Source organism: Salvelinus namaycush, chromosome 6 (assembly GCF_016432855.1).
Source record: "Salvelinus namaycush isolate Seneca chromosome 6, SaNama_1.0, whole genome shotgun sequence".
NCBI classification, from domain to species: Eukaryota; Metazoa; Chordata; class Actinopteri; order Salmoniformes; family Salmonidae; genus Salvelinus; species Salvelinus namaycush.
Window position 1 is genome coordinate 17,650,744 of NC_052312.1, and position 27,868 is coordinate 17,678,611.

General features: G+C 44.0%; 6 protein-coding genes across 6 annotated transcripts; 2 read left to right on the plus strand and 4 right to left on the minus strand.

Moving 5' to 3' along the window:
* Positions 1 to 4,097: 4,097 nt before the first annotated feature.
* ufsp1 (UFM1-specific peptidase 1 (non-functional)) lies at positions 4,098 to 6,014 on the plus strand. Its single transcript, XM_038995486.1, has one exon. The coding sequence runs from the start codon at positions 4,432 to 4,434 to the stop codon at positions 5,197 to 5,199; it is 768 nt and encodes a 255-aa protein (XP_038851414.1). The 5' UTR covers positions 4,098 to 4,431; the 3' UTR covers positions 5,200 to 6,014.
* A 2,116-nt stretch (positions 6,015 to 8,130) lies between these two features.
* Positions 8,131 to 9,642, minus strand: LOC120048980 (endonuclease domain-containing 1 protein-like). The gene is made up of 3 exons (XM_038995243.1): positions 9,316 to 9,642; positions 8,639 to 8,845; positions 8,131 to 8,508 (listed from the first exon to the last, which is right to left on the minus strand). Exons 1-3 carry the CDS (start codon positions 9,640 to 9,642, stop codon positions 8,131 to 8,133), a joined length of 912 nt encoding a protein of 303 aa, XP_038851171.1.
* A 3,505-nt stretch (positions 9,643 to 13,147) lies between these two features.
* On the minus strand, positions 13,148 to 16,212 carry LOC120048981 (endonuclease domain-containing 1 protein-like). Its single transcript, XM_038995244.1, has 5 exons — positions 15,919 to 16,212; positions 15,256 to 15,456; positions 14,736 to 15,008; positions 14,351 to 14,440; positions 13,148 to 13,225 (listed from the first exon to the last, which is right to left on the minus strand). The coding sequence occupies exons 1-5, from the start codon at positions 16,210 to 16,212 to the stop codon at positions 13,148 to 13,150; spliced, it is 936 nt and encodes a 311-aa protein (XP_038851172.1).
* Positions 16,213 to 17,367: 1,155 nt separating this feature from the next.
* Positions 17,368 to 18,764, minus strand: LOC120048982 (endonuclease domain-containing 1 protein-like). The gene is made up of 2 exons (XM_038995245.1): positions 18,477 to 18,764; positions 17,368 to 17,949 (listed from the first exon to the last, which is right to left on the minus strand). Exons 1-2 carry the CDS (start codon positions 18,762 to 18,764, stop codon positions 17,368 to 17,370), a joined length of 870 nt encoding a protein of 289 aa, XP_038851173.1.
* An 881-nt stretch (positions 18,765 to 19,645) lies between these two features.
* On the minus strand, positions 19,646 to 21,183 carry LOC120048983 (endonuclease domain-containing 1 protein-like). Its single transcript, XM_038995246.1, has 3 exons — positions 20,884 to 21,183; positions 20,367 to 20,570; positions 19,646 to 20,050 (listed from the first exon to the last, which is right to left on the minus strand). The coding sequence occupies exons 1-3, from the start codon at positions 21,181 to 21,183 to the stop codon at positions 19,646 to 19,648; spliced, it is 909 nt and encodes a 302-aa protein (XP_038851174.1).
* Positions 21,184 to 21,776: 593 nt separating this feature from the next.
* On the plus strand, positions 21,777 to 26,156 carry LOC120048984 (perforin-1-like). The gene is made up of 7 exons (XM_038995247.1): positions 21,777 to 21,783; positions 23,010 to 23,377; positions 23,653 to 23,816; positions 24,278 to 24,467; positions 24,679 to 24,848; positions 24,984 to 25,407; positions 25,625 to 26,156. Exons 1-7 carry the CDS (start codon positions 21,777 to 21,779, stop codon positions 26,084 to 26,086), a joined length of 1,785 nt encoding a protein of 594 aa, XP_038851175.1. The 3' UTR covers positions 26,087 to 26,156.
* The last annotated feature ends 1,712 nt before the right edge of the window (positions 26,157 to 27,868 follow it).

Here is a 27,868-nt window from a genome sequence, read left to right on the forward strand (position 1 = left end):
AAGAACCCGATGGTCACTCTGACAGAGCTCCAGAGTTCCTCTGTGGAGATGGGAGAACTTTCCAGAAGGACAATCATCTCTGCAGCACTCCACCAATCAGGCCTTTATGGTAGAGTGGCCAGACGTAAGCCACTCATCAGTAAAAGGCACATTACAGCCCGCTTGGAGTTTGCCAAAAGGCACCTAAAGGAATTTGACCATGAGAAACAAGCTTCTCTGGTCTGATGAAACCAAGATTGAACAATTTGGTGTGAATGCCAAGCATCACATCTGGAGGAAACCTGGCACCATCCCTACGGTGAAGCATGGTGATGGCAGCATCATGCGATGGCGATGTTTTTCAGCGGCAGGGACTGGGATACTAGTCAGGATTGAGGGAAAGGTGAACGGAGCAAAGAACAGAGATCCTTGATGAAAACCTGCTCCAGAGCGCTAAGGACCTCAGACTGGGGCGAAGGTTCAACTTCCAACAGAGCAACGAAACTAAGCACACAGCCAAGACAACGCAGGAGTGGCTTCGGGACAAGTCTCTGAATGTCCCTGAGTGGCCCAGCCAGAGCCCGGACTTGAACCTTATCGAACATCTCTGGAGAGACCTGAAAATAGCTGTGCAGCGACCCTTCCCATCCAACCTGACAGATCTTGAGAGGATCTGCAGAGAAGAATGGGAGAATTTCCCCAAATACAGGTGTGCCAAGCTTGTAACATCATACCCAGGAAGACTCGAGGCTGTAATCACTGCCAAAGGTGCTTCATCAAAGTACTGAGTAAAGGGTGCGAATACTTATGTAAATAAGGTATTTCTGTTTATTATATACATTAGTAAACATTTCTAAAAACCTGTTTTTGTGTTGTCATTATGGGGTATTGTGTGTAGATTGATGAAGAAAAAATGTATTTAATCCATTTTAGAAAAAGGCTGTAATGTAACAAAATGTGGAAAAAGGGAAGGGGTCTGAAAGTGTACTTTCCAAATGCACTGTACATAGTAGTACATTCACACATACAGGAAGTTATGCATGAAAGCCCACTGTTATCTATACAAACACAGGCTTGTTCCTCTCTGTGAGACACTGTCCCATGCGTTCCAATGCATTTGTAGCTAGGCACAGAGAGAGGGTCAGAGTTCCGTGTGACAAAGTAGTTCACTTAGATCGTCAGAGGGATGCAGCGGGCCTTACACCCTGGCCTCCAACAACACTGGCTCCCCCTGCTGGTACACAGTGGAGGTGCGGGCGCGCCCCGTTCACCTGTTGTAGAAAGGAGACAATGGCCTTGTCTGAATACTCATTCTTGCCTTCTAAATGGTAGACATTTTGGGTATGTCAAAAATGTAATGGCTTATTTGCTCCGTGAGGCTTATTTGATAGAATATACGTTTCGTAATGCTTAGGTTGTTACGAGTGTACTGATACAAGTAGGACAAGTGACATCCCGTCAACTTTGAGAAAAACAACTTTATATCGGATTTGTGCGCATGTTGTTCACACGCGTATCTGCACTCTCATTGGCTAGAATGGTCCCACCTGATCTCTCCTCTTCCCGACTGCCTCCGTTGTTAACGTATTTTCATTTTTAGAGCGGCCAATCGATAATCTTCTACGACTCTATTCAGGAAGAAAATCGTCATTCGAGACCCACGTGTGTTTGACAACAGCTGATAATTAGATATGGTGACGCGCTGTACCAAAATTAACCAATGTCGGGAATCAACGAAATTGCGCAGTAGATTATGCATTCTCGGTATGGATGAGCCTAGTATGTGGTTTTTTTGTTGCTTACTTCATTCTATTTTCTTAAACAGTACGTTATAAGTAGTATGTAGTACGATTAGTACACAGTATGCAGTTTTAGTAAGTAGTTGGCAAGACATATTTCAAACTCAGCCATTGTCTCTCTGTTATTTGGTCCTTAGTCTAAATTACATGGTTACCTTATGAAGTGGTAATACGTGGTGTAGTATGACAGATTCATAATTCCATCTTCAACTTCAAAATAGCGAAAATAAATTGTATTTGTGCTATTGTGTCAGTGGTTGTGAGCTCATATCCCAGCCCTTAGTAAGTTTCACCATTCATGATGTGTAGAGAGAAGTGTAGCAGCCACATGGCACTGATGGTGGAGGTCATAGGCATCAATGTTGAATCAGCAGCTCCCCACTCACTTTGTTTCCTAAGAAACAAAAGCTATGAAATATGATAAATCTTTGTCTCCCTTAATGACCATCTGAGAGTGAGCTATAAAGTGGACTGTAAAAGTCATGTTTTTTTCTGTGGTTTGCTATGTGTGCCATTTTCTCAATTAGAATGTACCTCAACATATATAATTCACTACCATCATGCCACTCAGGACTCACTTTTTATAGTGGCACTCGATGGGTATGACGGTTTTAACCCTTCTGACTATCAGGCTGCCACTGAGGGTGGGGAGAGAACACATGCCAAGAGAGAACACCAGTTTGTTGGAGTACATCAGCCATTCCCCATTTACCTGCAGGGGATGAAGAAGCATTGGCTATAGGCCTACAACATCCTATAACTTCATATGTTTTGACAATTTAAAGAGTGCATTGTCACTTAAATTGCCTACATTACAGACAGAAACGTATTTGCCATTGACCATTAAAGACAGCCAAAAGAATAGTGAGACAGACCAAACTTTCTCATATAAAAGCTGCCACAATTTAATGTGTTATTTTTGTTTTTTCATTGCTACACTAGGCTACTTACTCTGGACTCACGAAAATCCTCTTTCATCCATTTAGTTTCAATCGAATGTTATTTTAGTTCTAGGATGCTTTTGGGAAACCCAGGCCAGACCAATTCAGATGTAGACACCATCTAATGAAACAGGTGCACAGGAAAAATGTGAGGGTGAAGTGTTGCAATTGTGGTGAGGGTGAAGTGTTGCAATTGTGGTGAGGGTGAAGTGTTGCAATTGTGGTGAGGGTGAAGTGTTGCAATTGTGGTGGGGATCGTGATGCTTAGTTCCTGGAGTGCCCTGTAAGGGTGAATGAAATTGAGGATAGAGAGGTCAATCGAATCTCCTATGCGGAGGCTATTAAAATAATTGAGATAACAAGTGATGCCAGTGAAGATATGGTAGTGGATATACCACAGCCTGTAGTAAATGTTTGCTGCAAGACAAATATACCATGTGCATTAAAAAGGTGGATTTTGTTGCGTTCCTTGCCACAGTTATAAACTGCACAGCAAGTCTCCGAGAAGTCGAAGAAACTGGACATTATTGTGGCTGCGGCAGAAACGTTTTTGGAATTTAGGGATTTTACATCTGAAGACTTGCAAGGGGTAATGGTAAGGGAAGACCCACCCCCCAGGTTCCTCTTGAGCCTGCGTAGAGATCATATCTGTTTTATTTATTTTTAAATGAAAAGTTGTTTGATTTATTTTTGGTAGTTCCGTTATTTTCTGTTTCCATCCCGCATCGTAGATGGCAGGATGCACATGAAATTGTGTGATCGCAAATATACCACAGCAGAAGAATGTGAGGTTGCGAAAACAATGCCTCTCTCTTTTTGAAGAATTATCTATTCACTGTATCCTCATTTTGCGTTTGGCACTTGCACTTCATAGCATTTTACTTGTAGCCCGTCTATATCCCAATGTTTTTCTGATTTTAGAGGACTTGGGAGACAAAATTGAGACATATTTTCGGTTTCAAAGAAAAGCTGACCCAACAGCAAAATGTATTGGCAGAATCTCGAGACGACCGTTGGAATATTTTTTTTTTGTGGTCATCGTCAGTCATTATCTTCTCCACACGCGCACAAGGTAGGGAGATCACCACCAAGAACAATTTCATTTTTTAGTAACAAAAACATCTGTTCGACTGTGAAAACGGTAAGACTGAGAAGTGTTAATTACTGCAATGCGTAATATCATACGGAATTTGACAGTTTATGTGGTAGGCTATATTACAAAATTATACAGACTAGCCTGATCATCCAGGCAGGATCACTGACAGCCAGCTGTCAATCAATCATTTACAGGTGTGCGACTGTGCGCATGATGCAAAAGAAGGGGGAGGTGTTAAGGGAAGGGGGACAATCTATGTTTAAAATATTGAGAATGTGTAATCCATAAAATAGTGACCAATAACAAGCGCCTACGTCGTTTCAGAAAATGTTTCCCACCAAGTCCAGATAGGAACTCATTCGTCAACTTTTGCGGATAGAGGGAACTATTTCAGCGACGAACTAAGTCACAGTTTTGATCAGACTGTAAAAAACTCCACGTATGTTTTTCTCTGTACATCGAATAATATTCAAGGTAAATGAAAAAGGAAAACCGAGTAACAAAATTGCACTTCTACCTGGATTTTTAAGGTTTAGATTGAAGAAGAAAATGACGTGCATCATGGAATAACAGCAGAATTGCCACATTGACAAGGGTTCTCAAGGCTTGAAGACATATGGCTAATCTAGGGGAAAACGTTTCTGAGGGGATTGACTGGGGTGAAAAGGCAGTGGAGGGAAAAAAACACAAAGGCACAGAGTGTAATGCAGATTGGACAGAGACTCTGCTGAAGAATGCACACATTGGACTTCCTAGCCCAGCACCAGATGTTGTCAAATGCTCCCTAATATCTGGGGAGTGTCTCTACTTCCACTATGGGTGTGATGGACAGGACGACAGGGGCTGGGGCTGTGGCTACCGCACCTTACAGACCATGGCCTCTTGGCTGTGCCAGAGCTGGGCCCCACCACCACCTAAGGGCAAATGCAGACCCCCACCCAGCCTCCCCGAAATCCAGCACGCCCTGGTCGCAATGGGGGACAAGCTTGCCATGTTCGCTGGTTCTCGCGAGTGGATAGGGACGTTTGAGGCGGCCCTGGTCCTCGACTACTACTACGACGTCCCCTGTAAGGTTGTCCACGTGCGGGGTGGAGGGGTAGAACTAGAGAGGGCTGCTGAGGAGCTCCACCAGCACTTCCAGAGCCAGGGGTCCCCTGTCATGATGGGAGGCGACCGGGACAACTCCTCCAAGGGGATCCTGGGTGTGTGCACTCGGCCTGGGGGCCAGGGGAGCTACCTGCTGGTGATGGACCCTCACTACTATGGGCCCAGACTGGAGATGACGTCGGTGCAGGGGCTGGGGTGGGTGTCATGGAAAAAAGTAGGGTCACTGGATCATAGCTCTTTCTATAACTTGTGTCTGCCTCAGACTTCCCGGAAATGAAACGGAGAAGGACAGATCAGGGGGAAAAGAAGCGATGTGTCGAGAACTCTTTAGCTGCGTTTACACAGGCAGCCCAATTCTGATCTTTTTTCCCCACTAATTGCAGCCAGATAGAATTCTTGTAAGGACTTAATTGGATAATCGTTTCATTAAATGTCTGTTGTAATTATCTGAGAAAATATTTTTTAAATAATGTATATTTGAAAGAGAATATCTGTTATGATCCACAAATAAAGATATGTTAAATATATTTGTACTGTCCTGTACAGCAAGTAGGGACAGGTAGTGTATGAGTATAACACTATTGCCCTCTTGTGGATAAATGCAGACTTCATATGGTGTGAGGACATTACCATAGTAACAGAATCACTCTAGTTCTGTGTAGGGTTGCAATATTCCTGGGGCCTCATCAATCATGCATACGTGCAAATCTGTGCGTAAACCCAAGTGAGATTAATCAATATGAATGTTTGCTTCAGAGTGTGCTCAACTCTACCGATACTTCTGTCACAAACTGCTGTGTTACATTAAGTAGAAAATGTGCCGACTCTGGTCTTGGCATGTACTCTCTAGCCAACAGCTCACAGATACAGTGCAGGTAGGCTGTGCGGGTTGTCTAGTCTACATGATGAGATTATTATGGATAAGAGAGAGAATATTTGTCAAATGTCAGTCAAGCATCGATCATCATGTCACCAGAATAAGATTCTCTATATTTTTTTTGAGAGGAGCATCAACTAGGGATGCATGATATACAGTTGAAGTCGGAAGTTTACATACACCTTAGCCAAATACATTTAAGCTCAGTTTTTAACAATTCCTGACATTTAATCCTAGTAAAAATTCCCTGTTTTAGGTCAGTTAGGATCACCACTTTATTTTAAGAATGTGAAATGTCAGAATAATAGTAAAGAGTGATTTATTTCAGCTTTTATTTATTTCATCACATTCCCAGTGGGTCAGAAGTTTACATGCACTCAATTAGTATTTGGTAGCATTGCCTTTAAATTGTTTAACTTGGGTCAAACGTTTTGGGTAGCCTTCCACAAGCTTCCCACAATAAATTGGGTGAATTTTTGCCCATTCCTCCTGACAGAGCTGGTGTAACTGATGGGGACATAAGTAAATGCCAACAAAATAACATTTTGGTGTGTGTGTGTGTGTAACCTTTATTTAACTAAGAAAGTCAGTTAAGAATAAATTCTTATTTACAATGACGGCCTACCCCGGCCAAACCCGGACGAAGCTGGGCCAATTGTGTGCCGCCCTATGGGACTCCCAATCACGGCCGGATGTGATAAAGCCTGGATTCGAACCAGGGACTGTAGTGACGCCTCTTGCACTGAGATGCAGTGTCTTAACACACACACATGGACGCAGTGGTCTAACTATTTAACTGTACTAGAATGCTTAAAAGGCCGCTAAAATTGTAAATAGCGGTTATCGTATCGGGTGTTTTGGCAAGGAAAATATCGCTATCGACCAAAAATGTAATATCGGTGCATCACTAGCATCAACATCACTGTGCACTTTCACCACCCTGTGAAGTTCATAAGTTATTTCATAGTCTAATAAATGGCATGGTTTCCCGAGTTGTGGTGGGAGGACTAAACCAGAGGAGGCTGGTGGGAGAAGCTATAATAGGAGAGGCTTATTGTAATGCTTGGAATTGAATAGAGGGAACGGTATCAAACTAATGGAAACCTAATTCCATTCCAGCCATTACAATGAGCCCGTCCTCCTATAGCTCCTCCCACCAGCTTCCTCGACTACAGACCATGCAATTGCATGACTCCAAGTTTACTTCGATATGAGGGTTGTTAGCACCCCTATTTCAGTCTGAATTTTTTTGATTTCGTAGCGTTTATGGGTAGCACTGTTGTATTTCATAAGATGGCGTTGTATAGTCCCCACAGGCTTTAAAAGGATGATTTTGACCGTATATGTTTAATTAGGGGCGTTTCGAAATGCAAATAGCCAATGTCGTGCACGAGCACTGAGTCTGAGAACAATTGGTATTTATCTATGGTTATCTGCATATGAGGCTCGTAGGATTGTTTGATAAATCACACTTTTTCTTTGCCAACGAAAATGGTAAATTCCATTCGTAAGTAGTATTTGAGAATAGTTTCTATGTAATATTGATAAATGAGGCCCCTGGAACTTTCAATAAATTCCCTGTTTTTCCCGAAATCCCGGTTCCCGAAATCAGGGATCCTCCAACTGGGATATCTGGGAAACCATTTTTTTCAGGGAATTTTGCAACCCTAGTTCTGTGGCAGTAAATAAACCTTTAAAAGATAGTCAAGCCTGGTGAATATAATTCCGGAATGTGAATACAGTAATTATCCAACATGAATTCTTATGGATTCCTCTCATCTCATACCAGACAATCAACATCTTGACTTTTTTTCTATGCCGTTCAGTGCAGTCTGTCTCTGCAGTAGAGAATATAAGCCCGGCAAGTTCTCCTTGATTCAAATCACTCTGACTTGTTCTTGTTACCCAGAGGCCAACATGCAAATGAAGCTTCTGATCAAAGAACAGACATTGGGTTTTAAATAGGACATGATTATTTTACATGGAGAAGGGTTTTACCACCCAAATGCTGCTATGTCTATAGTCTCAAAAGGCTCTGAGTCTGACTGCACATTTTAGGAGCAGTGTCTGCATGAAAGTGAGATTCATTTTCTTACGAAAAGCTGTTTCTTGAACTAGGGGTTAGGCCTAAACTTCACATTAGTTGTTATACATTGAATGGACAATGGAAGCGGAACACGGTTTGAAAGATCATCTTTATTGCTTGTAAGCAACAACTCACCCACAGGCTACATTCATATTTTCAGAATCTACTCGATACAGAAAGTAGATGACAATGTAGAGCTGACATTGAGGCTGGCTTGATTGCAATCACTATCACAAGGTTGCTCACTATGAGTCAGGCACACAGTCGTTGTAGAAGATCTGGAAGTTCTTGTCCACGTCCATCCTTCCCCTGAGGAACTTCTCCAGGTTCTTCACCGGAACCTCCACCAGGTGGTTGTTGACGCGGTCATTCAGCCCGTAGGCCCCGAACGCCGGGAACTTGTACCGCAGGAAGTAGGGCGCGTTCTGGTCGTAGTCGGTGCAGCAGTAGGCCGACCACATGTACTCGGGAATGGCCACGCGGTCCAGGTTGTCGCGGCGGATCATGTTCCCAGAGGTTGTGACCCCGGTGATCACGTAGGCTTTGCCGCGGCAGTAGTTGTTGAGGCGCTTGCGGATGAGGTCCTCGTGCTCGGCCCAGGGCCCGATATTGAACTCACGGATCTGGGGCAAAAAGCAAGATCATTCCTGTTATTTCCCCATACTTATTCTTCTTCCACCCTCTCCTACGCTTAAACAGTGTAAGGTAGACACACCAAACTACCTTTTATATGTGCAGACTGAACCAACTTACCTGGGGCACCACGTTGGTCAGTGTGTAGGTGGAGGCCTTGTCAAGGGGATCAGCCTGGTGCTCGTCGGGGTTGAGATGCCCTCTCTCGTACTGGACCACGTCAGCATAGTCCTCCAGCACCGCCTGGCTGTCCTCAAAGTTCATGTGCATGTGGGAGGAGGACTGGGGGAACGGCTCCATGTTGCTACTGCCCTTCTCTGACGCCAACTACAGACGGATGGAGGGGGGGGGGGTGGAGGGAGAGAGAGAGAGGGGGTAGAGGATACAGACGGACGGAGATGGGGGGTATAGAGCCAGAGGGAGAGAAAGAGAGGATTTTGATGAAGAAATTAAGATTAAATTAATTTGCATATGCACAATACTGCTGCCTACACGAACAGATTACAACAATGTCCTATTGTAACACCAATTCACACAGCCCATGAAGCGGCTTATCTTAAGCTTCTAATTTTGCCTAGAGCAGCAATATTGTCCTCACAGCTCGGCAAGATTTACCTACTAGTGTATGGGTGTCAGTCATCTGTATCCATGAGAGAACCTTTATCAAATATGTTTTGAAATTACATAATGGGGATGCTGACTCGCTATATTGGAGCATATAAACATTTTGGCTTATGTTCAAAGGTGAAATCCAACACACATACACACACACTACACACACACACACACTCTTCTACCTGTGGCTCGAACATCCAGGGGAAGTCTACCCTCTTCTCGCCATCGGACTTCTTGAAGGTATAAGCCGAGTATACGGGGATGTGTTTGTGGGGGTCGTAGAGGGTGACGAAGCGTGGCTTGTCCTCGTAGCGCTGGCAGAGCTTCTTCAGGGAGTTACTGAGGAAGTAGCCCCGAGGTGGGGTTCCCATGTACAGGGAGTCCTTACAGCGCTCCACGTGGTTAAAGTCCTCCACCACCCCGGCCTGGGACTCTCGCATACAGCCCAGTATCAGCAGGACCGCCAGGGACAGAGAAGAGTAGATGGAGAAGTGTTTCACGGTGACCATGTTAGCTGCTCAGTCTCTCTCTTGAACTGATCTTGTTTAGTTGTCTTGTTTGCCTCACTCCGTGTCGGCATGTGTTCCCCTCGCTCCCCCCTGCCCTTCACACACTACTGTTGCTACTTCGTGCGTGATATTCCGGTCTCTCCCTTCACTCTTTCCCGTGGTAGTCTATAACTCTCTGTACAGTCTCATCTCTCTCATGAAGAGATACTCAGTGGGTCGGCCCATCTCGACTTCCCATTGTCAGGTCTATTTCCATATATTCAAAGTGGCGAGCCGGCCATAGCAAAGTGAAGAGCATCAGTTAATGTTATCAGTGTTCAGCTTTCTTAGATTACCCAGGACTAGTCCCAGCTAAAGCATGACGCATTGGATAGATGTCTTTTACTTGGTCATATGAAAACACAGGCTCTGTTAGGCCCTGAAAGGCTGTGTCTTTTGTTATGTATCTCATGCTCTTTGCTCTGTAAAGAGGGACCCAAGGTCACCTGTGTCAGTGTCCATCGGTGTAGAATGTAGTCAGAGCTGATTGTGATCTCTCCACTGTACACTGCCTCTCATCCCCTGAAGTGGAGAGATGCAAAGTGTGTGTGTGTGTGTGTGTGTAGGTCTGTGGCTAGTCTTATCCTCTCATGTAAAGACTGAGGTGTGAGCAGAATAAGGCGTTGTGCAGTGGTAGATTGGAAATGAAACTTCACGAAGGCTCTGAAACAAAATGGAGGCCTGGCAATTTTCCTTCAGACTTCTTGTGGATTCATTGATTTTCACTGGAATTAGTATGATGGGTTTCCAGTAAAGACGTGTGCAGAAAAACAACATTCCAATCAGGAATTTCAGTGAAATCAGTAGCAATGACTTTGTTTTTATTTCTACTCATTATTACTGGTGAAACCTGTCTGAATAGTTGCTGTTTCACTCAGTTCCTGTTGAATGTGAGAGTTGTTTAACCCCCAGAGGTCGCATGACACCCCTTCTACGCAGCAGCTGAATATTGCTCTGAATAAAAAGCGTTGCTAATGTAGTAGTCATATCATAGCACGCTTTTATATATAGTACACCTGTTGTATGTCAGAAGAAGTGAGTCATCCAACTGTTGGAATCGGTGAACTTTATTCAATCAGACATACAGTGCCTTCAGAAAGTATTCAGACCCCTTGACTTTTACCACATTTGTTTGTGTTACAGGCTGAATTTAAAATGGATTAAATTGAGATTTTGTGTCACTGGCATACACCATCATGTCAAAGTGGAATTTTGTTTTTTGACATTTCAAATTATTTTATAAAAAAATGAAACGCTAAAATGTCTTGAGTCAATAAGTTATGGCAGTTCAGGAGTTAACATTTGCTTAACAGTCACATAATAAGTTACATCTCACTCTGTGCAATAATAGTGTTTAACATGATTTTTTATTGTTGATTGTTTATTTTACCTTTATTTAACTAGGCAAGTCAGTTAAGAACACATTCTTATTTTCAATGATGGCTTAGGAACAGTGGGTTAACTGCCTTGTTCAGGGACAGAACGACAGATTTTTACCTTGTCAGCTCAGGGATTTGATCTTGCAACCTTTCGGTTACTAGTCCAACGCTCTAACCACTAGGCTACCTGCCGCCCCACACCTACCAATATCTCTAAGTTCCCTCAGTCAAGCAGTGAATTTCAAACACAGATTCAACCACAAAGACCAGGGAGGTTTTCCAATGCCTCGTAAAGAAGGGCACCTATTGGTAAAAAAATAAGCAGACATTAAATATCCCTTTGAGCATGGTTATTAATTACACTTTGGATCGTGTATCAGTACACCCAGTCACTCCAAAGATACAGGTTTCCTTCCTAACTCAGTTGCCGGAGAGGAAGGAAACCGCTCAGGGATTTCACCATGAGGCCAATGGTGACATTAAAACAGTTACAGAGTTTAATGTCTGTGATAGGAGAAAACTGAGGATGGATCAGCAACATTGTAGTTACTCCAAAATAGTAATCTACTTGACAGAGTGAAAATAAGGAAGCCTCTACAGAATAAAAAAATATTCCAAAACATGCATCCTGTTTGCAACAAGGCACTAAAGCAATACTGCAAAAAATGTGGCAAAGTAATTCACTTTTTGTCCTGAATACAACACATTACTGAGTACCACTCTCCATATTTTCAAGCGTAGTGATTGCTGCATCATGTTATGGGTATGCTTGTAATCGACTAGGGAGTTTTTCAGGTTAAAAAATAAACTGAATGGAGCTAAGCACAGGCAAACTCCTAGAGGAAAACCTGGTTCAGTCTGCTTTCCACCAGACACTGGGAGATGAATACACCTATTGGTAAAAGATGAATACACCATTCAGCAGGACAATAACCTAAAACACAAGGCCAAATCTACATTACCCTGGAGTTGCTTACCAAGAAGAGAGTAAATGTTCCTGAGTGGCAGAGTTATAGTTTTGACTTAAATATACTTGAAAATATATGGCAAGACCTGAAAAAGGTTGTCTAGCAATGATAAACAACTAATTTGACAGAGTTTGAAAAGTTTTGAAAAGAATAATGGGTAAATGCTGCACATTCCAGGTGTGGAAAGCTCTTAGAGACTTACCCAGAAAGACTCACAGCTGTAATCGCTGCCAATAGGTGCTTCTACAACATATTGACTCAGGAGTGTGAAAACTTATGTAAATGAGATATCTGTATTTAATTTTGAATACATTTGCTAACATGTCTAAAAACATGTTTTCACTTTGTCATGATGGGGTATTGTGTGTAGATGAGTCAGAAAAAAAAGCGATGTAATCCATTTGGAATTCAGGCTGTAACACAACAAAACGTGGAATAAGTCAAGGGGTTATGAATCCATTCTGAAAGCACTGTAAATCACATCTGAAGCTGTAGACAAACAGTGAGTTTCTCCAGCAGACAGGATTTAAAGCAAATACGAAGCTACGGAGGGAAAGACATGTTTAGCCTCTCAGTTGTTTGTTAAAATGACTGTTTTCCTTTCTTTTCACAATGGGGGTATTTTGGTGCTCGTTGAAATTCCTGGCTTTCTCTGAAAAGCACAGGCTGTGATTTTATGGATATGTTCAGTTAAGCATGTTAAAATATAACTCTGGCAGTATTTAATACATATTATTTAGCAGTCTTTGTTTAGGAAATAAGTCAAAGGCTATGAATACTTTCCGAAGACACTGTAGGAACATTATCCAGCATCATGTACATAATTACATAAAAACATAAATCCATTGCATAAATCCAATCCGTTTCCATTGCAGGAAGTGTAAATTAAATGTAAGGAGTTTTGGGGAGGCATAGGCCCACAGTGAGACCAGAGGTGTGTTTGGCAGAGCATAAAGTTCTGGAACCTTCAGATAGAAATATCATTAATAGATCTGAAATTATTCCTAAGTCTATATGTCTGTTTGTTCTACATAACATATTTCTATCTGAAATGTTACACAACATTTTCCTACTCAATGTGGTCCACCTAATACAAAGCAGAGGCATGGCGTGACACAGTCATCCACAAAGATCTGGAAGTTCCTCAAAGGTAAACCTCTGGAAGAACTCCAGCTTCTTAATGGTCAACTCCAGGACCTGGTGGATGAGGAACAGAGGAAGAGATGGATGAATGAATGAGTGAGTGAATGAATTATATGTTTTATTTATGCGTCAATTCGTTGTTAGCAACCCATCCCGTACAGGATTTTTTGACACAAAAGTAATATTCTGTATGTAATATAATAGTAAAATAACTAGATTTACCTCGTTGAAGGCGTAGTAGGTGAAGTCTGGAAACCTAGCTGTGCCATGAGAGTTTTACTTCAAAGACTTGATTGTCACTGGAATTAGCATGATACGCTTCCGGTAAATAAGATTGTGGATCACAGGAGGTTGGCGGCATCTTAATTGGGGTGGAGAGGCTCGTGGTAATGGCTGGAGCGGAATTAGTGGAATGGTATCAAATAAATCAAACACATGGTTTCCATGTGTTTAATGCCATTCCATTTACTCCGTTTCAGCCATTATTATGAGCCGTCCTCCCCTCAGCAGCATCCTGTGCTGTGGACGTATAGATAAACAACATTCCATCCAGGAACTTCAGTGAAACAAGTAGCAACGACTTTTATTATTTGTAAGACCAGTCTGAACAGTTGTTGTTTTACACATTTCCTGTTGAAAACCACAGGAGGGTAGTGGAAGGTGTTAAACATCTGCCGGAGGGGATGTCAACCACATTCTCATATCTCATATTCTAGAGTCGAGCACAACCAACCATAGGACTAAACCACAACCTCTATTGTCACGTTGTACTCTATGTTTGAGCTGGTATGTTATTTTCTTCACAGGTCACATGACACCCCTCCCACGCACAAACGGAATGTTGCTCTGAATGTTTATCTTAGCCTTGCTAATGTCACATTATAGAACCCATTTCATGACAATATATATCAATTGTATGTCATAAGATGGGTGAACTTTATGTAATCAGACATAGACGGGAACATCATCTTGGCCTACATGATCTTTGCAGAAAGTATTTGGAGAGGGGGGAAAAAACATGAATCAATCTATCAATAACAGCACTTTAAGAAGACTGCTATTGTTGACTACTTGTTTTCATTGCAGGAAGTGTAAATTAAATGTAAGGTCTTGTGGTTTGGGGAGGCAAGTCCACTGAGAGACCAGGGGATCCTAATGCAGAGAAAAGGCAGGCGGGACACAGTCGTCCACAAAGATCTGGAAGTTCTTGTCCACGAAGGTGGACCTCTGGAGGAACTCCTCCAGTTTCTTGATGGACAACTCCAGGACCTGTTGGATGAATGAACGAACGGAACAAAAGTGATGAATGAATAAATGAACGATTGAGTGAGTGAATGAACAAACAAATTCATATTTCTATTGACGTGTCAAGTCGCCTTTCGGGACCCATCTCTTGCGGGATTGTTGTATGTGATATAACAGTATATGAGAATAGACTACACTAAACCATCGTCCAAGACCTGCCAGATTGCTACATTCGTTTTGTTTGTTTTTACAGCGTCTGAGATTCTCTTTGTAATGAAAGGCACTATATAAAATACATCTATTTTTATTCTAGATTTACCTGGTTGTTCTCCTTCTCATTGAGGGCGTAGTGGGCGAACGCCGGAAACTTGTAGCGCTCATCGTACGGCGCGTTGTGGTCGTAGTCGGTACAGCAGTAGGCCGACCACAGGTATGTCGGCACCGCCACACGGTCAATGTTATGGCGCCGGATCATGTTCCCCGAGGTGGTGATTCCGGTGACAACGTAGGCGGTGCCGTGGCAGTAGTTGTTGAGGCGCTTGCGGATTACGTGCTCCTGCTCTTTCCAGGTGCCAGCGCTGAACTCTCTGACCTTAAAGGCAGTGTTACTTCATACAAAGGTGCCTCTGTTTATTGGTTGCTAAAGCTATCCACTGGTGTTGGTATTTTACTTTGGTATTAAATTATTTCTGACTGGGATTTTAATTTCATTTATTTAAAAAAAGGTATCTCAGTATTTAGTAAAGTATCTCAGTCCATTACCCCACTGTTATTTTTTGTTCAATACATAATGTGACAGTACAATTTTAAGTAAAGAACTTGAAAACAAAATGGCGGACCTGGGGCACCACGTTGGTCAGAGTGTAGGTGGAGGCCTTGTCGTCTGGGTCGGCTTGGTGCTCGTCAGGGTTGAGGTGGCCACGCTCATAGAGGACGGCGTTGGTATAGTCGTCCAGGATGGCCTGGGCGTCCTCAAAGTTCCTGTGCATGTAGCCGCGCGGGAACGCCTGCATCTCCCTGGTGTCAGAAACTGTGGACAGCTGGGTGGGAGACAAACAAACAACGAGAGAGAATGAAGGAGCGATAAATAGTGTCGTAGATATGGATATGAGATTCATGAACAGGCTACGTTTTGAAACGCTTGCTCGCTGTAAAAAGGAGACTTTATGATCATTCAAATATTAGACTATGAAATGATGTTCAGCATCCTGTAATTTTCATGATGACCATAGAGCATTGGCTTTGTGTTATTGAATTACATTTAAATGATATAAAGAGTGAAGCTAGTGCCACATACTTTCAAATTCAAAAGCGATGGCAAAACATACCTTATGATATACTACAATATGGACTAATCCACTGGACTGGCATTACAGTGTCTGCACCGCAAATGGCACCCTATTCCCTATGTATTGCACTACCTTTGTCAAAAGTAGTGGACTAAATAGGGGATAGGTGGCCTTTTGGGATGCAACTATTGACTTGAAATGTCTCCAGGTTACCTGTGGCTCGTACATCCAGGGCACGTCCACCCTTTTCTCCCCGTCGGAGCGTTTGAAGGTGTAGGCTGAGTAGATGGGGACGTGGTTGGCCGTGTCGTACAGCGTGACGTAGCGCGGCTTGTTGTTGTAGCGCTGGCAGATCTTCTGGAGCGAGTGGTTCTCCAGGCCCACGGGTGGCGTCCCCATGTACAGGAACTCCCTGCACTCTGGAGAGAGCTCCTTCTCCACCGTTCCCTGGACATCCGTCATCGCTATGGTGACCAGGAGGAAGGCCTGTGCCCAGAGTGTGGCCATGGTGACTTAGCTAGTCTGTCTTTCTGTCTGTCTTGGTTCCCCTCGGTCTTTCTGTCCCTCTTAGTACTTGTGTGTGTTTCTGTACCTGCCCTGAGTTCTTGGTGCCGGCAGCTCTGAATGAGAGGTACACCTGTGTGTCAGCGTTAGCGCTCCCTAATCTGGGCTAATTATGCAAAGCCATGCACCTTCTCTATCAGGTGACTTTAGCCGCCTATCATTGACAACCTGAGATCTATTGAAATAAAGATATCATTGCTAGCCTGGTTCCAGATGTCTTTGTGCCGTATTGCCAATCCTTATCGTCTTTGGCATGACAACAACTATAGAAGTTGGCACTACAGCACAAAGAGACCTGGGACCAGGCTATTGCCAAAGCCTGATGGGTTTTGCTATTGGTGGCCTTGGTGGTATGGCTGGACTCCGCTGGATTGAAACTTCTAGTGACTGATAACAGACTCTGGCAGATGACTGTCACTCCAGAACGAGTGGTTCCTATCAAGTGTTTTTTTCTGAAGAGTACTAGAGAATTAGAACAGAAACCACACTCAGCTGAGCTCGCGCTGAGGTGACAAGTTCCTCTGTGTTTGTGGTTATACAGCATGTGGTAGTTTCCATCTCATCCTAGCAGACTCTGGTTACTGGACTCATAGATGATGGTCTTGTTATGCTGCATGACCATGTAACGTTGTGTTGGCGACATGTGGACTCAGGCAGTGACTTGATGGGAAATCAAAGAGAGCCCTTGCAGCAAATTCTTATCTTCCTTTAAAGCGAAAACAAGGGTCATGTACCTCAATGACATGGGTGAATTACTTTGAATGTGTCTGTCAGTGACCCATTTGCTAGTAAAGGCCATTGAAGTGTATTTGTCTGCACATGTGTGTATTGGGCATAGGATCAAATGATTGGTGAATGGAAACTCTTGATAATATGGGCTAATTTGGTGTTTTGTGGTATTAATATTGTCACGGATTAAATGACGACAAACAATTAATTAAACATAAATGTATAATGATTGCTTTATTGGTTAGTAATTTCATAAATATCACTATATCATTTATATTTTCAGTGGCAGGAGCATCTCCCTCGATCTCTCTCTCCCCCCATCTCTCTCTCTTTAAAAGATTGTCTCTTGATATTCACTCTCATAACCGTTCACATTTCAGGGACACAGTTTCCATTGAACAGCTGGAAGTCCTGATCCACAGCCATCTCTCTATTCACCAACGCCTCCACGCTCTTCGTCGACGTCTCCGTGACCGCGTTATCTACCACGTCATTAAGCCCGTAGGCTGCGTAAGTAGGGAACTTGTACCTGAGCTCATACGGCGTGCTGAGATCAAAATCAGGACAGCAGTAGGCTGTCCACAGATGTTTCGGTACCCCCACCCGGTTAACGTTACCTCTCCGGATGGTGTTACCAGTGGTGGTGACGCCACTGATGACGTAAGCCGTTCCGCGACAATAGTTGTTGAGGCGTTTGCGGATGTCCTCCAGGTAGGGTAGCCAGTGGTGGTGGAGGAACTCCTTAGCCTGGGGAACCACGTTGGTCAGGGTGTAGGTCGAGGCCTTGTCCCCAGGACTGGCCTGGTGCTGGTCGGGGTTCAGTTGGCCACGCTCGTAGACGACTGCGTCGGAGTAGTCGGCCAGCACGGCCTGGCTCTCCTCTAGGGCCAGGAGGCTGGAGGGAGAACGGGGGAAGGGCTGCATGTTACCTGTCCCAGAGCCACTGGACAGCTGGAGGAGAGAGAAAGACGGAGATGAAGAGGGTTAGAGCAATGTCAGCGTGTGATTACACAGACAGAAAATAGGTACGACACAGTATATGAGCCAAGAGGAGAGCGAGAGAGGGGTAGAGTGCAACAAATAATTGCAGATAGAAAATGTGAACAGGAATATCGTTTCTTAATACTATGTAACAATGTGTATCTACTACTTAAGACTTTGTCAGGTGAAAGCTGTTCATTGTGCGTCATGCTTATCAAGACTACTAAACCAGCAGGTCAGAGCACTAGAGGGAATGTTGTAATGTGCTCTACTGTCTACGTATCGCCTTAAAGCCCTATTCTCCCCACTGTAGCAGACCGTCTATTCTTTGAACGACTCACCGACTCCTCTTCTTCAGTTTGATTTGACCACAGACTTCAATAGAACAGACGATTGTGTCTCTATGACTTTGTCTGTGTAGACCAGGGAGATGCTTGATCTCGACCATAGAGACCTATCAGTATAGTTAGTAACAAAACAAAAGTCTAGGCCCTTACCTGTGGTTCGTACATCCAGGGCAGACCTTCCCTGCTCTCACCATTGGAGCGTTTAAAGGTGTAGGCGGAGAAGAGGGGGATCCTGCCTGCTGGGTCGTACAGGGTGGCGTAGCGCGCCTTATCCCCGTAATGCTGGCAAACCTTCTGGAGGCCCAGAGTCCCCTGGAGGCCCCTTGGGGCCAGGCCCCGGTACAGGAACTGGCTGCATTCCCTGAAGGAGGAGTCCACACTGGGGTTTACTGGGGGAGGAAGCAGGGCCAGAGCCAGGAGCACACAGGACAGCAACATAGTGCGGTGTGGATACACTATCCTGTCTGTCTGTACCTGCACTGGACGGTTAGTGTGGCTATGGAAGAGAGAAGGAGAATGGGAGGAGGGAATAGGGAGGGAAGGAAGGATGGAGGGTAGGAGGTGAGATGAAGGGAGGGCTTCCAGAGTAGGTGATGTCATGATTTCTTCAGCAGGTCTGAGAACAGTGTTTTAGAACTGTAGAATAGAACTGGTGAGAACCATAAACCCACTGATAGTATGCAAAGAAGTGACTCTCATTCAGCCAGCGCTATCTGTGTGCAAGCATTGGGTTACCATGGACGTGTGGTTAGCTGCAGTGAGTCCTAGTCGACTCATGCACCATGCCTCTACAATTTGTTTTTACACAGCACCGTGTATGTCCCGTATTCCATGCAAATATTGGCTGTGAAACTACATTGAACAGAATATTTTTTATTGCGTTACAACATTACAGCTGTAGCTTACTATGGTACTTTCATTGAAGCAGTATACTGTCGTCCTGTCGGTTTAAGTTGCATGCAGCACACTTTGTTCAGAGCGTTTCTATGAGGTGTGAAGAAAAGTGTTGCTTCGTGATGTGGTTTCTCACACGTTTGAGACCGACGAGAGCTTTTTATTGTATTTTCAGTTCAGTTGATTGATTGTGCATGACAATAATCGACAGTTACTTTGTAAGAGTATAAAACGTGAATAAAATAAAACTTTCTTCAATTGGTCAATTTACACCCCCATCACAGTAAAAAAACTAAAACACACACACACACACACACACACACACACACACACACACACACACACACACACACACACACACACACACACACACACACACACACACACACACACACACACACACACACACACACACACAGAGAGGCCTATCTCTTCCTCTTCTTCTTGAAGGTGTTCTCTGACACACAGTCCTCGTAGAAGATAGCCAGATTACTATCCATGTCTGTTTGTTTCCTCAGAAAGCTCTCCAGTGTCTTTAAAGGCACCTCCATGACTGCATGGTCCTCCTGTTCATTCAGTGCATAGGCACCATAGCTAGGGAACATGAAACGCACCTCGTAGGGAGAGTTACGGTCGAACCGTGGGCAACAGTAAGCCAACCACACGTGTTTGGGGATCCCCATGCGGTCCTCGTTCCCCCGACGTATGGTCGCCCCGGAGACTGTCACCCCGGTTACCACGTAGGACTGCTTTCCGCGACAAAAGTTATTGAGGCGGCGGCGCACGGTATCCAAGTAGGAGCTCCAGGTCTCTTCCAGGAAGTCTGTGATCTGGTACCAGGACATTAGCTAACATTAACATAACATTACATTCTAATTAGGATTATAAACTGGGTGGTTCGAGCCCTGAATGCTGATTGGCTGACAGCCGTGGTATATCAGACCGAATACCACAGGTATGACAAAATATTTATTTTACTGCTCTAATTATGTTGGTAACCAGTTTTTAATAGCAAAAAGGCATCTCAGGGGTTTGTGGTATATGGTCCATATACCACACCCTCTCGGGCCTTATTGCTTAATTATAACATGATTTATATCATCCCAAAATCATTCAAAAAACGTATTTGATAACAAAATGGCTGACCTGGGGTACCACGTTGGTCAGGGTGTAGGTGGAGGCCTTATCATCTGGGTCAGCCTGGTGCTGGTCTGGGTTGAGCAGGCCTCGGGAGTACTCCACGGCGTCTGAGTAGTCCTCCAGCACCGCCTGGCTCTCCTGGAGCAGAGGCTCCAGGTCGTCACTAGGGGGCAGCACCTTCATGTTCCCACCCTCATTCCCAGACGCCAGCTGTGGAGTGATTGGGGGGGGGTTGATGATTTAATGACAGGTATGACAGATAAGATAGTTTGTAAAAATAAAGAGGTTTTTGAAAAGTTAAATTTAGATAGTAAGAGTGGTTAGATGACAATCATTTATTTAGGTGGAGAAAAAGCAAGTCCTCATGACAAAGACAGGACACCCAATGCATTGGCCGGTAAGTCTTTAAGATGGGACTGTTATAGGAGAATACTGTGGTATTGCATGAGAGTATCACAGTAAGTTGCTGTTGAAGATCTCTCTCTACCTGCTGTGATGTTGCGACACGATAACAGATCTCTACCTGTGGCTCGTACATCCAGGGCGTGTCCATCCTCTTCTTCCCGTCGTTCTTCTTAAAGGTGTAGGCTGAGTAGAGGGGCAGGCGACGGCTGCCGTCGTACAGGGTGGCGTAGCGCGCCTTGTCCCCGTAGCGCTGGCAGATCCTCTTGAGGCTGTCCCTGGTCCCGTCGATGCCCGTCGGTGCTGCCCTCATGTAGAAAAACTGTCTGCAGTCTTTAAAGCTGTCGGATACACTGGCACCAGACAGCCAGATCCCTGCCAACAGGAGGAGGGCCAGCAGGTAGACCCGCAAGGGACGCATCTTAGCCTGGGTACAGACCCTACAGCGGAGAGGGTGGTGGTAGTACTAGGAGGAATAGGGAAGGCTGTTTATACATCCAGGAGTAGACTACTGTAGGCTTCAGTACCAGATGCAGTCCACACAGCTCAAAGGGAGGTTGACTGCCAAAGCAAGGAAATGGCTCTGTATGCAAAGTGGCTATGCATAGGACTGATTTGATTGGATGCGAGGTTGGCTAATCATGGAGAGCAGGAGCACATAGGTGAGAGGGTGTGCAAACAGTGGAATGAAACTTCTGGGCCTAATCTTGTTTTTCTAGTGCCATGAGACATTCATCCATCTGTCTGCGAAGGGTTTCTCGTAAGTGAACATCCAGTTTCACACCAACACACATTGCAACAGCTTGTGGTGGTATACTGTATATAGCCAAAGAAAACCGCAGGCCCCGTCTATATAAACAAAGCCTTGACCGCAACAACAACAAAAATACATCCCAGATCGTGATTCCTTCAGTCAGTTAGTCAGTCATCACACAGACAGACAGGTCAGAACGCTCCATTGTTCTAGGAGTTGATTTTCATCAACCTCATCGTTACCAAGAGATTGTGATTGATATGTCAGGTAAGAGGTTACTCTATATCAGGGGTATTCAACCGGGGTTCCGTGGAGATACTGCAGTGGGTCCGCACATTTTTTTTTCTAAAATGCTTTTATGAATATCGCTAGCAACAACAGAATAAACACATTTTGAATTGCATACATACAGTAGAAACTATGATAATATATTCTTTCTAATGATGTCAACTTTATTTCTCAACCCCTAATATTGAGCAAATTACACTAATTGGAGCTAATTACAGAGAAATGATAGTCAAAGTATCTGACATAGGCATTGAAAAAGCACACGTGAATACTAGTCGCTGCAAGTGCAAAGGCAATGGTGCCGTGTCAGCGGGGACTGCATTCACGGTAAACGCTACATATGTCGGCTCAATGGGAAATGACCTTTACATTTCTATCACACAACCTGTAGCACTTCAGCAATACAGATTGAATCATTTTTACCAAAACACATGGCTAACCTTTATTTAAACAGCTGATATTAGTGAAAATGTGTTTGGAGTTACCTTTAGTTACCTAAACTAATATGTAGTTTACACTTCCAATTATAATGTGAGTAGGTCAAAATAATACAAAGAAATCAAATATATTCATTTTAAAATGTTGATTACTTCTCCTTGCTATTCAGCTGATAATACCATGGTGGGGGTCCCTGGGTTACCGGTTTGCCTGGGCGGGGGTCCCTGGGTCACTGGTTTCCCTGGGTGAGGGTCCCTGGGTCTGCGGTTTGCCTGAGTGGGGGTCCCTGGGTCAGCGGTTGGCCTGGGTGGGGGTCCCTGGGTCAGCGGTTGGCCTGGGTGGGGGTCCCTGCACTATAGTCATTCCAAAAGAAAACAATACTTTCTTTTCTTTTGTCATTTTTTTCCTTTCCTAACTTTTTTAGGGGAACAGCAGTCCAATCACCCTACGCCTTGTATTGTTTAATGGAGATTATTACAGAGATGAAGTGAGTAGGGAGACAGATAAGAGGTGTGCAGTTGAAGAAGTCCACTCCGGTAGCGAACGCCGGTCTCTCACGGGGGCATATGGACTCTTGAATTAACTGAGCTTTCGCTATACAAATCTCTGGCACATAAAATAACACTCTTGTGTTTCATTCAAAATAGCACCACAATATCTTAACACTAGACTACTTTTGAAGTCTGAAAATGTCTGACAACTTTAGATTTTGGATCAATATTAAAGAACACTCTTGAATTGCATATCTACCTCCTCCTCCTCTCCAGGCATACAGACTACTCTGGTGACCCTGCTATGGCTGTGGGGATGGTGGCTGCCCCCTGTCCTGCCCTCGTGCACCACGGGCCGGCCAGCAGAGTGCAAGGCTGCCCTGTCAGCTCCCGGTACCAACCTGGCGGGCGAGGGTTTCAACATTGTCACCATGGAGCGCAAGCAGGCCTATGTTGTTGACGTGGACAACTGGAAGACCCAAAATGGAGCCTGTACCCTCTGTGTTAACCCTTTCATGGAGGGCCAGACTCAGAGGCTGCCTGCGGCTGTGGTGGACTGGCGTCCCTCGCATCAGTGTCACATGAAGTTGTCCAGCATTGTCTACGACTCCAGCGAGTCGTTTGTGAGCAGCAGCCAGACAGATGTAATACTACTACTACTACTACTATTACAGCTACTAATACTGCTACTACTTCTAATTCTACTACTATAACTACAACGAATACTACTACAACAACTACAACTATAACAACTACTACTACTACTACTACTGCTGAAATAATAATTGATATATTAAGCATTTTATAATAAGACTAATAATATATATAAATATTAATCAAATGAATAATACTACTAATAGAAATAAGAATCCCATTATGGGGTAAACTCACTTTATCCACCACCAATGTGTATATATAGGTGGACGGCAGTTGGCAGATTGGTCTGGAAGTTAATGTCCCCAAGGCTAATGGGTCGGCCATGGTGGGGGGTACCCACTCCAGAGCTGCCAAGACGGTGATGAGCCAGTCCAAGAAGGACAAGTACAGCTTCATCAAACAGGATATACACTGCTCCTATTACAGGTTACCTATTACTGTACTTCTATGAGTATAATAACTTCACTTGTATTATGAAGTTCACCTTCCTTTATATAGCCAACACTGCCCTCTACGGGCTATAGTAATGTATACACTCTGGATTATAATATAGAATAGGTATAATAAAGGTTATATTTACAGGTGGGATATTATAGGTGAGGGTTGGAGTTGTGCACACTCTCTGGGGTGTTAAAGAATAGTTATTTTGTGATAGAAGATCCTGTTTCAATTGTAACTACATAATGTGTTTTGTTGACCTTTTGTAGCCTCGACATTGTTATTGAATTAGACTTCTTGAAAATAGTCGAACTTCTATCCCCATAGATAGGTCTACTTTTAGGCGAGGACTTTCTTTGATGCACCCCTCAAAAAGGCCACAAAATGACAAAACCACTTAGAGAATAGACTACTTTGTTATCTTTCTCTATCTTGGGTTTCTTCCTCACTTACCGCCTTATAGAGGACCCTCCCCTGCACCCTGAGTTCTCTCGCTCCCTGGGCATCCTGCCCCCCCTCTACACCGAACAGACCAAGGCTGACTACAATCGTTTCCTCGCCACCTTTGGTACCCACTATATCCGGAAGGTTAAACTGGGGGGGCGGGTGAAGAGCGTCACCTCACTGCGCGTGTGTAAGGTAAGACTTCTCAAACTCTGCAAATGACATTCTCCATATTATTGATCGTGGTATGCCTATTTGTTGTGTACAACTTATTGAAAATGCGTTGTTCATGTATTTAGGCAGATTATATATATATTTCTATCTGTTTTTAATTTTATTGTATGACATCACATTTTACGTAAGAGTCTGCATATGTACCAAGATGTTTTAATGAACCCAAACCTAGGCGGCCATCAATGGTTACAATGAGAACGAGGTCAAGGACTGCCTGGAGGCCGAGGCCTCTGTCGCCACCAGCTCCGGAACAGCCGAAGCCAATGCAGAGACAAAGTTCTGCAAGAATGACCTCAAGAAACGTAACACCAGTGACACCTTCAGCAGTACCTTCAACGAGAGGTTTGATTGATTTTATAAATGTTATCGATTTTTGGTGGGATTAATGGGCATTATACAAGACTTATAAAAAACACATTTCCAATAAGGTCCTCATGTCAGACAAAACATGACTGACGATAAACAACAAACAAACAGGTTTACCGAGGTGGTGGGGGGACAGACGGACGGAACGCCCGACCTGCTCTTCTCCAAGATTGGTGAAAACTCCAAGGCCTTCGCTGATTGGGCAAGTAGCCTGAAGACCATACCTGATATCATCAACTACTCCCTCCATCCTCTCCACCTATTGGTGAAAAAGTCCAGCAAGAGGGCGGGGCTGAAGAAGGCAGTGGAGGACTACATCCTGAAACACGCCCTGTTCAAGCACTGCTCCGGGAAGTGCAAGGGAAGCTCCAGGTCCAGTACCCATGACTCCTGTCAGTGTGTGTGCCAGACCAGTAAGGAGATGACCAGCCAATGCTGCCCGCAGGAGAAGGGCTTGGCTCACGTGACCGTCACCGTGAAGAAAGCCAGGGACCTCTGGGGGGACACCACCTCCCAGACCGACGGCTTCGTCAAGGTATTATTCATCTCTTTTATTTTTGAATTTTCATTGACTATGAAGTTTGTTTTCAAGTGCACTTTAAAGCTACAGTCTAGGATTTGACAAGGGTTACATCTCCCTAGCCCCATACCCGAGCTGCATACTAAAACAAGTGACGGGGACCTCGTTTTGTCGTTTTTCTAATCACATACTGTAGCTTTCAATAAAGTTTGATTTGGTTTGATTCGTCAAGGTGGCCATGGACAAAGACTTCAAGCAGACCAGGGTGATCCATGACAACGACAACCCCGTGTGGAATGAGGTCTTCAATTTTGGGACAGTCAAGCTCTCCCTGGCCAGCGAGCTCAAGTTTACTGTATACGATGAAGACAATTGGTCGAACGATCTCCTGGGGGAATGCAAAGTCCAGCCCGTCAAAGCTGGGTTTCATAACAGTATGTGTCCCATGAATCACGGCAGCCTGTTCTACTCCTACAAGGTCGACTGCGCCCCAGGGCTTGGGGGCCTCACCTGTGGGGAGTACGCCCCTTCCAGCATGAACTCTGACCTCTCTTACCTCTATACCTCCCGCAACGCCCTGAACATGACTCAGGAACTGCTGGCTCACATCCGGATGGGCCGGCCCCTAGGAGACCCTTTGACCTTCTTGGTGAAGCAGAGGGATAATGATCACCCTGCCCTCAGTGAGCCGTGATCAAAACATATGCCCTGTAATGCCCTGTAAACGTTAGTCTGCCTATCTAACCTTAATGCATACCATTTCTAACCGCTTGTTCTTTCAAAAAATATAAATAAATGTAACCTTTATTTAACTAGGCAAGTCAGTTAAGAACAAATTCTTATTTAAAATGATGGCCTACCAGGGAACAGTGGTTTAACTGCCTTGTTCAGGGGCAGAACGGCAGATTTTTACCCTGTCAGCTCAGGGATTCGATCCAGCAACCTTTCGGTTACTGGCTCAACACTCTAACCACTAGGCTACCTGTTGCCCGTTCTGAACCAGAATACATTTTACTTCTGTCAATAAAAACATAAAAGCCATCCAAAGTATATCGTATGTATTTCTAAAGTTTTATTGCTGTAGAAATTCATCATGCCACCCCGTGTCCTCTCCAAATACTATCGCTGCACCATCGAGAGCATCCTGACTGGTTGCATCACGGCTTAGTACAGGAATTTCTCTGTCCATGGCCCTCCAGCAGGTGGTTAAGGCGGCCTAGGGATGTTAACATTGGCTTGTGTGTATTTTCATTAGTTGTCATGAATTTTAATTTCTCAATCTCAACTCATAAGATTGAGCGCGCCTCCCGTTCACCATTTGTGTGCATATGCTATAGTCAATGGTAGGCAGGCTATCAATGCGTCACCCATCTAACAACAAACGTTCCCACAACTTTAGAGAACGTTCCCTGAGGAGAATATTCCATCAACGTTCCACCAAATATACACAGAACATGGCTGCCAAACATAAGACATTAATGTTCTAGGGAACGTTGTAAAAACATTTGTGGGAACAAAAAAATAGTTATCACACATGACATATTGTTACTGTTGCCGAGCCAATCAAGGCCCTGATTGGTGAACCGCTGATCCATTCATAGCTCTTTGTCTGTTGGCAAGGGAGTTTTACACACCCAGTAGTTTTAAGATAGTGTTTTCAACATGCATAGGACACACTTTGACATACAGTGCCTTCGGAAAGTATTCAGACGTCTCGACTTTTTCCAAATGTTGTTACGTTACGGCCTTATTCTAAAATGTATTAAATAAAAACATTTCCTCAGCAATCTATACACAATACCCCATAATGACAAAGCAAAAACAGGTTTTTAGAAATGTTTTCCAAAAAAAACAGAAATATCTTATTTACATAAGTATTGAGACCCTTTACTATGAGACTCGAAATTGAGCTCAGGTGCATCCTGTTTCCAGTGATCATCCTTGAGATGTTTCTACAACTTTATTGGAATCCACCTGCGGTAAATTCAATTAATTGGATATGATTTGAAAAGGCACACCCCTATCTACAGTTAAAGTCAAAAGTTTACATACTTAGGTTGGAGTCATTAAAACTCGTTTTTCAACCACTCCACAAATTTCTTGTTAACAAACTATAGTTTTGACAAGTTGGTTAGGACATCTACTTTGTGCATGACACAAGTAATTTTTCCAACAATTGTTTACAGACAGATTATTTCACAATTCCAGTGAGTCAGAAGTTTACATACACTAAGATGACAGTGCCTTTAAACAGCTGGAAAATTTCAGAAAATGATGCCATGGCTTTAGAAGCTTCTGATAGGCTAATTGACATCATTCGAGTTAATTAGAGGTGTACCTGTGGATGTATTTCAAGGCCTACCTTCAAACTCAGTGCCTCTTTGCTTGACATCATGGGAAAATCAAAGTAAATCAGCCAAGACCCCAGAAAAACAATTGTAGACCTCCACAAGTCTGGTTCATCATTGAGAGCAAT

Coding starts and splice junctions, on each gene's coding strand:
- LOC120048982 (XM_038995245.1), bottom strand. CDS start 18,764: ATGTTGCTGTCCTGTGTGCTCCTGGCTCTGGCCCTGCTTCCTCCCCCA. Junction 17,950..18,476: donor CCTGGATGTACGAACCACAG/GTAAGGGCCTAG, acceptor TCTCTCCTCCAG/CTGTCCAGTGGCTCTGGGAC.
- LOC120048980 (XM_038995243.1), bottom strand. CDS start 9,642: ATGGTCACCGTGAAACACTTCTCCATCTACTCTTCTCTGTCCCTGGCG. Junction 8,846..9,315: donor CCTGGATGTTCGAGCCACAG/GTAGAAGAGTGT, acceptor ATCCGTCTGTAG/TTGGCGTCAGAGAAGGGCAG. Junction 8,509..8,638: donor TGACCAACGTGGTGCCCCAG/GTAAGTTGGTTC, acceptor TTTTTGCCCCAG/ATCCGTGAGTTCAATATCGG.
- ufsp1 (XM_038995486.1), top strand. CDS start 4,432: ATGGCTAATCTAGGGGAAAACGTTTCTGAGGGGATTGACTGGGGTGAA.
- LOC120048983 (XM_038995246.1), bottom strand. CDS start 21,183: ATGCGTCCCTTGCGGGTCTACCTGCTGGCCCTCCTCCTGTTGGCAGGG. Junction 20,571..20,883: donor CCTGGATGTACGAGCCACAG/GTAGAGATCTGT, acceptor ATCACTCCACAG/CTGGCGTCTGGGAATGAGGG. Junction 20,051..20,366: donor TGACCAACGTGGTACCCCAG/GTCAGCCATTTT, acceptor TCCTGGTACCAG/ATCACAGACTTCCTGGAAGA.
- LOC120048984 (XM_038995247.1), top strand. Junction 23,378..23,652: donor TGAGCAGCAGCCAGACAGAT/GTAATACTACTA, acceptor GTGTATATATAG/GTGGACGGCAGTTGGCAGAT. Junction 23,817..24,277: donor ATACACTGCTCCTATTACAG/GTTACCTATTAC, acceptor TTTCTTCCTCAC/TTACCGCCTTATAGAGGACC.
- LOC120048981 (XM_038995244.1), bottom strand. CDS start 16,212: ATGGCCACACTCTGGGCACAGGCCTTCCTCCTGGTCACCATAGCGATG. Junction 14,441..14,735: donor ATGAGAAGGAGAACAACCAG/GTAAATCTAGAA, acceptor TTCATCCAACAG/GTCCTGGAGTTGTCCATCAA. Junction 13,226..14,350: donor AGATCTTTGTGGACGACTGT/GTCCCGCCTGCC, acceptor CTCATCCACCAG/GTCCTGGAGTTGACCATTAA.